This window comes from Neolamprologus multifasciatus, chromosome 23, assembly GCF_963576455.1.
Source record: "Neolamprologus multifasciatus chromosome 23, fNeoMul1.2, whole genome shotgun sequence".
In the NCBI taxonomy this organism is placed as follows: domain Eukaryota; kingdom Metazoa; phylum Chordata; class Actinopteri; order Cichliformes; family Cichlidae; genus Neolamprologus; species Neolamprologus multifasciatus.
This window is the reverse complement of record NC_140460.1, coordinates 15,939,904-15,951,982: the sequence shown is the minus strand read 5'-3', so window position 1 is coordinate 15,951,982 and position 12,079 is coordinate 15,939,904. Positions and strand designations below refer to the sequence as shown.

At 38.6% G+C, this 12,079-nt stretch overlaps 2 protein-coding genes across 2 annotated transcripts in view; one reads left to right on the top strand and one right to left on the bottom strand.

The window, feature by feature from the left end:
- Positions 1–9,480, bottom strand: part of LOC146491287 (neoverrucotoxin subunit beta-like) — a 31,244-nt gene extending 21,764 nt beyond the window's left edge. Inside the window, 2 exon segments of the mRNA XM_085150779.1 lie at positions 2,742–2,837; positions 8,733–9,480. Of these exon segments, the coding sequence (XP_085006905.1) occupies positions 2,742–2,832 (91 nt within the window). The 5' untranslated portion in view covers positions 2,833–2,837; positions 8,733–9,480.
- s100p (S100 calcium binding protein P) overlaps positions 1–12,079 on the top strand; it is a 320,093-nt gene that overhangs the window by 129,636 nt on the left and 178,378 nt on the right. The gene's annotated exons all lie outside the window — the stretch shown is intronic.

Genomic DNA, 12,079 nt, shown 5'->3' with positions numbered 1-12,079 from the left:
TACTTCCCAGAGTTCTCGAAGAGACAAAAGACACCTAGTCTGGAGGTCCTGTTTCCCACCATCAACCTTACTACACCCCACCCTCCCCCCTACCATTTGTCTAGACAGGTTTGCCTTAGTTCAACATTGCGAAATCCCGATTTTTAAATAAAATGATCGCATCAACCCTGGAAAGAAAACTAGTTAAATTAAATAAAACGCTTGTGAACATGCCGACATTACCCATTCGGAAGAAATTCCCACTTGTGCCGTTTTCAAAATAAATTGCATGTATCGCAGCAAGCTGAGATATTGTCAGGTTTATAAAATTAGTCTAGCCTCAGTACACAACTGCTTCACACCTTAAGGTTCACACTCCCCAAGCTACTTCCCAGAGTTCTCGAAGAGACAAAAGACACCTAGTCTGGAGGTCCTGTTTCCCACCATCAACCTTACTACACCCCACCCCCTACCATTTGTCTAGACAGGTTTGCCTTAGTTCAACATTGCGAAATCCCGATTTTTAAATAAAATGATCGCATCAACCCTGGAAAGAAAACTAGTTAAATTAAATAAAACGCTTGTGAACATGCCGACATTACCCATTCGGAAGAAATTCCCACTTGTGCCGTTTTCAAAATAAATTGCATGCATCGCAGCAAGCTGAGATATTGTCAGATTTATAAAATTAGTCTAGCCTCAGTACACAACTGCTTCACACCTTAAGGTTCACACTCCCCAAGCTACTTCCCAGAGTTCTCGAAGAGACAAAAGACACCTAGTCTGGAGGTCCTGTTTCCTCAATGTCTGGGAGGTGTGGGGTGGGAGGTGTGGGGTGGGGTGAGGGGGTGAGGGGGGTGAGGGGGTGGGGGGGGGGGGGGGGGGGGGCAAAAAAAGTGCAGGTGTATTACTACTCCCAACTTCTACTGCGTGACTGACAGCCTGGAGTTTGAAATCCTCTTTGTAACCGTGTCTCTGAACAGGTGCTATTTGTGGTCCTTATACACACACAGTACGGTAATATTATGTTGAAGCAGAGTACATATCACTCCGCGAAGCTTCCCGATAGCCGTAATACTCCAACAATCCATCAAGCGGTGCAGCTTTGTAGCTTACCAAAGTCGTACCAAAACATTTTTGAAAGGTTTTTGAGCGCCGTGTACCACATAAAATCGGTTTGCGGTCAGTATCCAGAATTCATACATAAGGCGCACTGTCATTTTTTGAGAAAATGAAAGGATTTTAGGCGTCAACGCGTTAGCCCGGTTAGCTCGTTAACACGTTGACGCCGTCCAGCCCCACGCACAGGGTGATCGCAGTAACTCGTTAATAGAGATTTGCCCCGTTAATGCAGTTATGGCCTTAAAGTCACGCTGACAGCACTAAAATAGTAATCTCCAAATGTTTTCTTTTTACCGACCAGCTCCTCTGTGATAGCTGCCGTCGCCTGCAGGTGAAGCGATGGGGGAGGGGGAGTTGTGTTCAGTGAAGGAGAGGCGAGGCGGAGTAACGCAGCGTAGAGACAAAAGTGGACGAAAGAGAGGCAAACTTGCAGTTCCGCAAGTATAATTTTAATGTAACATAGTCTATATCGATATAAACGATATTGTCACATCTCATATAAAAATATATCGATATATTTAAAAACTATATTTAAAAACCCTGCAGATAGGACTGGGCGATATATCGCCCAGTCCTATCTGCAGGTCTGACAGCAGCAGGTGTATCACTCCTGTTTTCTACCTGGAGACAGCAGTAACATCATTGTTCTGACACACAACACAAAACTATCCACAACACTACACACTAATTACACAAGACAACACATGAACTACACACTCTAAACACGCTAAACGTCACAAATCTCTCAACATCTCAAAACTTGCTCTCTCTCTTTTTCTGCTTTCTCTCTCTCTCTCTTTCTCTCACCCTCTCTCTCACCGTCACTCCTAAAACTTCCCCCTCTTCCCTAAACAACCAACAATCGACATTTTTCCACCAACACGAACGGGTGTTTTTTTGTTTTTTAAATTTTTTGGTCATAAGCAGAGAGTGCTTGCTAGCGTTGTCCTTAACAAATGTGATGAAAATATTGAGGAAAAAACAGGTGTATTAATTGTTTATCATGACTCTGGTTTTACGTGGCCTATCAACACAATTTAAAAACTGGTAAATATCACCTTGTTGCTTTGTCATCTTGAAGTGGTTATGTGATTGGCTTACCACGACTACTATATTCTTCCTCAGTCAAACAGCAGCACTCATGCAATTGTTTTCCCCCTAGCTCAAGGGGGTTGTGCCAAAATGTGATTTGTGTACCAGAAAGTGACTGCCGTCCATGGGAGTGCGCGCAGCTGCTTAAAGCTGTAGCGTCCAGATTACTTACTTAGTCAGCTACTTCTGTGCAACTGATATAAGATGCGGTAAGCTGAACACAGCTTCAACCGTCTGTTTGTTGAAAAATAGTAATGCGACCGCACTGCATTTTAGTAACTGTCATTTAAAAATGACTTTAAATGTATGTGATTATGTTTGTTTTTGCTTTGTGCTGATGAATAAAATGAAAAAAAATCTGTTGAACATATTTATCATATTCATTAGAGTAATTTACTGTGTTGACTTTCTTAAATCGCAGTTTTTCAATCAACAACTGTGAATGCAATGTACCCCCTCCTGAAATCAACACACAAAAAAAACTAACAAAAAACAAAATCTGGGTTGGTGGCAGTTTGAACCACAACAAATCACAAGTCACATCTTACCTGGGATAAGTCTGTCTCTCCGGGCATCGTAGAGCATCCCTAAAGTGAAAGGTCGACCCAGAGCAGCTACCTCCACAATATCTGAGGCCATGGCTCCTATATGAATTAAAACATCCAGACACATGGGTTTAAAGAAGAACAATGAGAAACGAGATGTAAACACAGCAAAGCAAGATACTGCAAATAAATCTATGAAAAACATTTAAAAAATGAAAAACAATAAATAAAATAAGGTTAAATAAAACTAAACACTGAGTTTACTAACAGTAGTTCCACCTGATGTACCCAGGCTGATGTATGTTGCTCTTTGTTCTTTGCTCTACCTAGCCCCACAACCCTCCATGCAAGGACATATTATAAACAGATACTCTGCCCACTCACCACATGAGACATAGAAGAAAGTGGACTAGTTCTTTTTGTAAGGGAATTTGACACACAGATTCCCTTACAAATTAAAATATAATTATTTAAAAAATATATATTCCATAAAAATTTAAGCATTAAACTTTCAAATCTCAATAAAAGTAAAATACAATTAAAAATATTTTAAATATTTTTTTTTTTAAAAAAGCAATGAAGAAAAATCTTGGTATTTGAGTTTAAATTGAAATCAAGGTCTTGGTACCATAAACACACGCCCCTCTTTAAATCACTATCTTGTCATTTTGGAGGGCTTTGTGCATTGTAGTAATCTCAGGAGTTGAAGCTGCAATTTTCTTGGCATCTGGCTGCCTTTATTAGTAGCAAAGCAAGATGTGTCGGTTTTTGGCTTGGCCCCTCCAGCTCCTCTGTGTTTGTCTTGGCTGTCTTTATTTGTAAATTTTTTATGCTGTCATAGTAGCTTTGTTATGCCAAAGATGTGGTGTCTTCACTTCACAAAAAATGAATGCAACAATAACCTAAATGGGAAAAACACTAGGAAACCACAAAACCTGGGAAACGCGAGGAGAGTTGAGCAGGGGTTCCACCGAGGGACAAGGGAACACTGAGACATTGTATATATACAATCTGTATATTGTATATATTGTATATAAACAATGGGTAATAAGGAAAGTGAAAACACAAGGGAGCAGAGCAGGAATAAATTAAACATAATGACAGAGGAGAAGCAAACTGAACAAAATGCACATGAGACAAGGGGTGTCAATACAAAGCAGGAAGTGGCAGAGGTGTGGACACGAGTCACATGACTTGGACTCGAGTCAGACTCGAGTCATTAATTTTATGACTTTAGACTTGACTTGAAAAAAATGTTCTAAGATTGTGACTTGACTTGGACTTTTACACCAATGACCCGGGACTTGAATTCGAATTGAACCGGTTTACTTGAAAAGACTTGATATTTCACCCCAAATCTAAAGTTTAACATGCATATTATATAGAAAGTGTGCACCATTAATTCAATTCATTCATTCATTTATTCAAACCACACTCCGTACCAAGGGCGTAGATTTGGTTTTGGCATTGGTGGGGACGGATGATTCAACCACCGAACCCTTCCGTGTTTCTTTTTTGTTTTCCTTTTCATCTTTGCTTCTTGATAAAAAAAAAAGGAGAAATATACTTGCCTACATATGCTATTCTACATGCTTTTAAAACATTTAAAATTACAATTCATAGTTTTATATGTGAATTATATAATGTTAAATTACTATTAAACAAATGACTGACTAAGTGTTTTAGACTTAAGTTTACTTCAGGTAAAGGTATCATACAAAAATAAAAATAGCTTCAAATAAAGTCATGACAATAAAAGAATATGATTTTAAGGACATAACAACATTACTTCAGTTATACTACACCAATATCTCTGATACATTAGCACTAAGGGAACACTGAATGACCTGGTGTTTTTTGTCCATAAAACACTCATCTAAGATTACCACAAAGTAAAAGATCTCTCAGCAAGATTATGCAATATTTTAGGCACTACTGCCCCGATCAAATCAGTGAGCTGGGATTTTTTATTCTAAACATGAACTACAGCAACAGACATGGACTACTGATGTCCCACACAACAACTCAATGTCCACTATGTGAAGGAGCCAAACACATGCCTTCTCTCGTTAACTGAGATAAACTGCTGGAATATTTGTTTTACATCTATACTGTCCAGTCTCTCCTGGTGGACATGGCAACACATTATTCATGGTTACATACAATTTCAGGGCTCGCAAAATTTCAAAATCCCTGGTAGCCCTTTGGGCAGGGACTCTTCAGTTTTTGGTAGCCCAAAATAAATTTAAGTAGCCCGAATAAAAAAGAGAAATTTTTTGATTGATGTTTTGTTTCCTGTTTTGTTTCCTTTACAATATTATACATTAAAGTATAATATTGTAATGGAAACAAAACATTAATCAAAAAATTGTTGAAACACAAATTACAACATTGTATAAAAATTATAATCATCAACTCAAATACTTGGTTCTAATTGAACAGACATTTCTATGAACTTGTAAGAACTGTGTAGGACATGAATCAGTCTGTGTCAGATCCTGAATTTGAAATTTCCACTGAAGTCACGGGTAAGAGGCAACTGGAACCAAGATCTAGGCCATTTGCTTTTTTTTTTAAGTTTGCCAAGACTGCTAAATTTTGCCAGTGGTAGTTTACTCTTTGCAACATAGTACGCTGTTCTAAACAGATTTTTCAGGTTTATTTTTAGTATGTTATTTGCAATTGGTGTTTGTTCCGGGAAAGATATTGCAGACTGAGCAATAATGCATTTCTTGCATTTCTCATGGGTTCTAATGGGGGCCTTTCTTAAAATTACTGTTCCCAGTAACAAAGGCGCTTGTCGACTCAGAAATCGAGGGAAAACCAACAACACACCCGGCAGAACATTATGTTATTTACACGGGTGCACGCATTCGCTGTCAAAATAAAAGACACACACCAGATAAGAAGTTGCAACGCGCACACCAAAGTAATTGTTTAAAGGAGCTTCTTCGACATCTTTAAGAGTTCTAAACAAATGTCTGTCCTCCTCCAGAAAATCTTATTTACGCAAACACACTTCTTATCTTGTGCACTCTTTTTATTTTGACAGCAAATGCGCACCTGCAGACCACTTATGTGCAGCCCTGGTTATTTAGCTTGTCATATTGCAGCCACAGAAATTCCTTTGTCCATGAAACCATAAAGCTGCACTTTATTTTTGCCTTATAGTCTGATTTGTCATAACTTTTCCGTTTTGTGGTAAGCTTTTCTTTGGCTGTCACTTCTTCACGCTGACCTGTCTTATTTGGCTCAGCAGAACTAAAATATATATCCTGCTGCTTTTACACACGCACTCACGTAACGCTCAGCGATTCTCTGCGCGATCAACCTCTCATATGTTTAAGCTTGCTGCGGGAGATTTCACTTGTCATGTTTGCATAGTAAGCTAACGACTGATAAGACAATATCAGAGGAATTGGTGCGCAAATTATCGTCACTCACCAATCAGTACTGTCGCTCTCTATACACAGTTCGCGCGATTGCAAAGTGAAAGCAAAAAACAAGCGCAAATTCTGGCTCACCGATGCCAATGACATAATTACCCAGCTACATTTCCGAAAGAATGCAAAAGCATTAACATATATTTTTCCTTTCTATGATAGCCCGACGGGCAGGGCAGAGATAGATTTTGGTAGCCCGACTGGAAAAAGCGCTAGCCCCGGGACGTCGGGCTAGCGATTTTGCGAGCCCTGACAGTGCCTTCATTAGGGAGACAAATAAACCCTGCAATGAGAACTGGAAGCCTTTGCCTCTCCTTTTGAAGAACTGTTTATCTATCTGCCAAACTGGGCATCAATGTACAGGGAGGGCAGAACACTAATCAAAGTAACAGTAGACTAGGACCAAATAATTATGAAGGGTACGTAGTTCTGAACAGTTAGGTTTTAAGACATGATTCAAAAGTAGAAAGAGAGTCTAACTAAAGCTTGTTGCTTTGTCCCAGACTGTCTTGTTAATAATTTTACTTCTGTATACTGTCACTTGCCTCTGTCAGTGCGCCCCAGGGCAGCTATGGCTACAATATAGTTTGACATCACCAGTGTGTGAATGGGTGAATGACTGAATGTAGTGTAAAGTGCTTTGGGGTCCTTAGGGACTAAGTAAAGCGCTATACTAATTTCTTTAGAAATAAAATTTTAACCATTAGAGAAAAAAATACTCATAATCATCTTACAGATGTAATATTATCTACAACTACATTCTATGGGACTCCATCTACAATTGGGGGCATACTGTATCATAGGAACGCGGAAGGTTATGTTTTGCTTTCCCATGGGATGCCTCAGGACGTGACAAATCGTTGGTATGTTACTCGTCGGGTGTCGGGAGTTCTCTGGTGTCCCATATGGAAAAGACATATTTAAATCTTATAAAGTTTGTATCTGTCTTGTGTGAAACTTGTATGAGTGAAACAGATATAAGATCCCTTGAAAAATTATATAAATGAAACTTGTATGTTTGTAATGTCCTTTTTAGAAGAACACTGTATTCTAGAAGTTTTTCAATCTGGTTTTAAAGCTTTACATAGTACAGAATGTGCCCTTTTAAGAGTTTTTAATGATCTGTTTTTAGCAACTGACTCGGGTGACTGTGTTATTATCGTGCTTTTAGATTTAATAATAATAAAAATATTTCCCCCATGGGGAAATTCCGCTCTGCATTTAACCCATTCACTAAGCGAAGCAGTGGGCACTGGGCAGCCATTGGGCGCCCAGGGAGCAAGCGCCCAATGGCTGTGTAGGGACGGTATCTTGCTCAGGGGTACCTCAGGGTAGTCGTTCAGTGGATTCGAACCCCTGGCCTTCTGGTCATGGGGCCACCACTCTACCTACTGAGCTATCCCTCCCCCTAACTGCTGCCTTTGATACTGTGGATCTGAAAATTTTAATTTCCTGTTTAGAGCAGTTAGTGAGTGTTAGGAGTATCGCACTGCAGTGGTTCAGATCTTATTTGGCAGAGCAAACGTACTCTGTGAAACTTGGTGAGTTTGTATCCTCTGCTGCTTCTCTTCAAACATAATTCCAAAAAACCCCAAGAACAAACGTGGTGGAGATGCACATGAATACAGAGAGGCACTAAAAACTAATGTGCGATCATATTCATAGAATTGTGAGATTATTATATTATCTTATGCCATGTTATACCCCTAATTAAAGATTGTGAGATTATTAAGAGTTTTAGTTTGCATTATTCTCCTGAAGAGGTGATAACTATTAGATTTATTAAACTGATTTGTTTTACATTAGACTGCTGATTTATTGTGAATGAATGATATTGTTTTATGATGCACTATACTGCTGAGTTATAAGAAATACTGTTTTCAGAGAGTCATGGCCTTATTTGTCTGATTAGAAGAGAAGAGAGCATACCGGAGAGGTTTTCTGCCCCATCTCATCAGGAGGAGACAAAACAGGCCGTCACTTAGGTTTTTACGACTAGGTGGGGGCCAACAGAGGCTATAAGAGGTTGAGTAACCCGCCACCATTTGGAGATTTGCTGTGTCCCCATCCGGATGGTTTATGCTCAAAAGTGTTGAATTGTGTGTAATAAAATAATTGTTGATTGAGCATTTATACACCGAGTATTGTCCTTCCTTCAGCCCAAAGATCAAAAGAATTGGAGGATTTAACAGTATCCTTCATGTCCCAACATATCCCAGACTTCATAGCACGGCGGTGTGTGTGGATAATTTTGCCGACAAAAACGGCAGACGAGTTAGACCCATTTCACAAGCCTTCATTTCCTCCATTCCTCCATCTATTTGTTGTTTTTGTGAAACAGGAAAATCAGCGAAGAGGCAGCACGTAGGTCAAAGCACGTAGGCTGGAAATTGCACTAGCAATAGCAATAGCATCCCACCCCGTATAAAATCACTGCAAAGTACTATAAGTATATGTACTATAAGTTTTCAAAGGTGTGTTTAATTAGTATAAAAGCGCACGTACAAGCAAGTTAAAGCAAGTTCAAGCAAAACCTTTAGAAAGAACTTACTGTTTTATCGTTGTTTATAGGGAGAGTGCATTCTTCCGGCTTCTGCTCCCATTATGTAAACGCATCATTAAAGTTAAAGGGAAAGGAAACACGTGGGTATAAGAAATTCACTTGGCAAAGCAGCAGCTGTAAGCAATCTGTAAAATCAAAACAAGATATATTATATGATCAGATTACCACAGACAAATATCTCTCTTACTTTACTTCAGAGGTTCCCAAACTTTTTTTGCTGGGCCCCCCTTTGTTTTACAAGAAAAATGTTTCCGCCCCCCTTGCGCGCGCATGGGCACACGCACACACGAACACATCCTCCAACCACACACACCCATATTTTGCTCCATTGCGGTTTATTTCACACCTCAAACATTTAGTAAACAATTAAGCAAATACAAGTAATCTGCAATAAATTACAGGTAGTAAGAAAATAAACTACTAACTCTTTTACAATAAGTCGAAAACGCAGCTGTTTCATCCACACGTAAACGGCGTTTGGAATCACCGAAAACTGAGATTTTTTAAAACTCCTTTTTTGCATTTATGTGTGGACGAGGATTACAGAGTTCGTCACGCAACGTCAAAGGTATGTGCCTTTTTTTCACGTCACGCTGTGCGCCATGTTATTGTTTACATGAGATGAATTGCAGAATAGCAGATAGAGACAAAATACTGTTAATCTGACTATCTTCAGGTTTTACATGTTTACATATACACACGCAGCTATTGTCCCTCTATTTAGAAAGGCAGAGGCGTCACTACATGTAACTACATGTAAAATAATTATTTTACATGTATAATTATAATTAGTTGTTTTTTTTCCTGTGTAATAATATTCAACATTGCTATCAATACATTTTTCAATCCCTCTGCAAAATGGGTTCAAAAACATAAACCACATAAACCACAGGCCCTATTCTATCTGCTCCATTTCTTCTTATCATTATTCAGGCAAGACAAGCGCCTTTTGAGGGCCTAAACATGCTCAAAAACACATGAAATTTTGCACATGTGTCAGGTCTGGTGAAAATTTTTGTATTTTAATGGTTTTACATATGAGCATTGGAAAATGGCTCTGGAGCGCCACCTATGACTTGTTAAATGAAGCCCTACGAATACATAGTTTCAGCTACATGTATGAAATCTGGCACGCATATGTATCAAGCAGACTCTAAAAAAAGGTCAATGGGCCCATTGACGCAAACCCAACAGGAAGTCTGCCATTTGGAAGTGAAGTTGACATTTTGGCTCTAATTTTGCCATTTCCACGCCTGGTAAGCTTATGTAAGATATCAAAATGTGCAAAAAAGTCTCTTGGAGCAATATTCCAAATCCAACAGGAAGTCAGCCATTTTAAAATTAATGTGTAATTTTGGCATCCTTTTCAACTCTTATCAGGCCTCGTACTTTGACAAACTCCTCCCAGGGATTTCATCAGAACGACCTGATCTCCAGTTTATGGAATCTAAAGACCTTTGTGATGTTAAATTGCGAAGATTTTTATGTTCAGGGAAATGGAGTGGTCATGGTGGCACGTGGAGTTTCAAATCACTCGCCAAAAAGCAGTAATCTGCTGTCACTCAAAAACACAATGTCCCGTCTCTCCCAAACTTCACAGGCATGAGTCGAGAGTCAAGCTCAAAAATATTTGATATGCAATTTGTCAGTAATGGTTAGAGCGCCACCTAGTGAGAAGACTATAATCATCATTGAACGAGATGAAATTTTACCTGGTGGTTCTACGTATGAATTCCATGAATGTGACATCAGATTAGAAATGCTGGGTGTAGGTGTTGGGCGTAGCTCAGGGCCCTCTTAACGCTGCTTGCAGCTTTAATTTTTTTTAATTTTTTTTTTTTGTCTCTTATCGCTCCCTCAGTCAGCTGATGACTCTGAAACCACTTCAAGCCTTTGGTATTTTACAATTTTTGCAGATTTTGAGTCTGATGTTCATTTATTCACAGCTGAGGAGTAACAAATATGTCAGAATTTCTGGGTTTGCAGAATGTTTGTCTTTTAAAAATCTACTTTTAGCAAACAATCAAACCCAGACAGTCATTTTTTTAAAGCCACACTTATGTAAAACCAGAATTCTTTCTGCACAATAAGTCAGGTATTTTGCAAGTTATATAGTATGTCTGAGAGATTTTGTTTTTTCCTTTTTCATATCAGGTTGAACTGATTCAGCTATACAGTGTTAAGTAAAGTGAGTTTTGAAATGTGTTTTTAATGATTCTGTGGGAGGAAAGATGGGAAATGGTCGTTAAACTAAAATAAACTGAAACCAGCTGGAATTAAGAGGAATGATGGTAAACAGAAAGGTTATCAATTAACTTCATCAACCATTAACCGAACATTTTTTATCTATTTTAAATCACCGAGCTCGCTTACCAAATACAGCACATTAATCTCACTCTTTTTGACTTTAGAGCAGAGGGTAAACTGGTGGTAATCCTTTACAGCCTCCTAATTAGGACTGCTGGGCTTAATATAGAGGAGTCACAGCTTCACATGTTATACTACAAACAACTTGGTTTTACATTTTCTTTCTAACATTTTGTTGCATAAATGATTGTACTACCAAATAAACACAAGTTGCCTGTCAAAAAGAAGTGGTGACTGTTTAATAAAGATTGTTATTTATTAATTTATTTTGGTCACTGTATCCACATATATGAGCCATATGGCCTTTATAAAAGCATCAGTTCAAACCACTTATTACACCTAAATATTTGGCATTTGTTTACTGTGTTAATTATAACATTAAGATGGCACCTTATAACAGTTTCATAGGCCCTGTTTAAGTCTGGATCCCATTCACCATCACAGATCACTGTATCCAACACAAATATAATCAGTATATGAAAGTGTGCTGATTAAGTACATGAAAAAACTGAGTACACACCTCCATAATACTCTGAAAATGTCAATAATTGCAGTAATATCATCTTATATGTGTTTTCTGTTTTTAGGTTGCAGATAAACCGATTGTACATGTAATTTAAGTTCAGGCTTCAGACATCTCCAAACACCCATTTTTCAGGCACAGAGTATGAGTTCTGAAAACAGAAGCCACGCCCACCAACAGCACCCACAGCCATCTGTTTGGGGAGGGCTTCCAATCAGAAGAGAGTTGATTAAAGGTAGAGTAAAAGGATAAACTGTGAGGGAAAAAACTGTGAATGATGCAAAATCACTACAGAAGAGTCCAAGAACAAAAATATAGAGCTGAATATGAGCTTCTAAATTGGCCTAAAAGTAATTTGTATAAAACAGCATTTCAGGTGTTGTGGAAAATTTAACAATAACCTGCAACACACCCAGTGAGCTTGATTTGAAGTGGGTTTAATAAA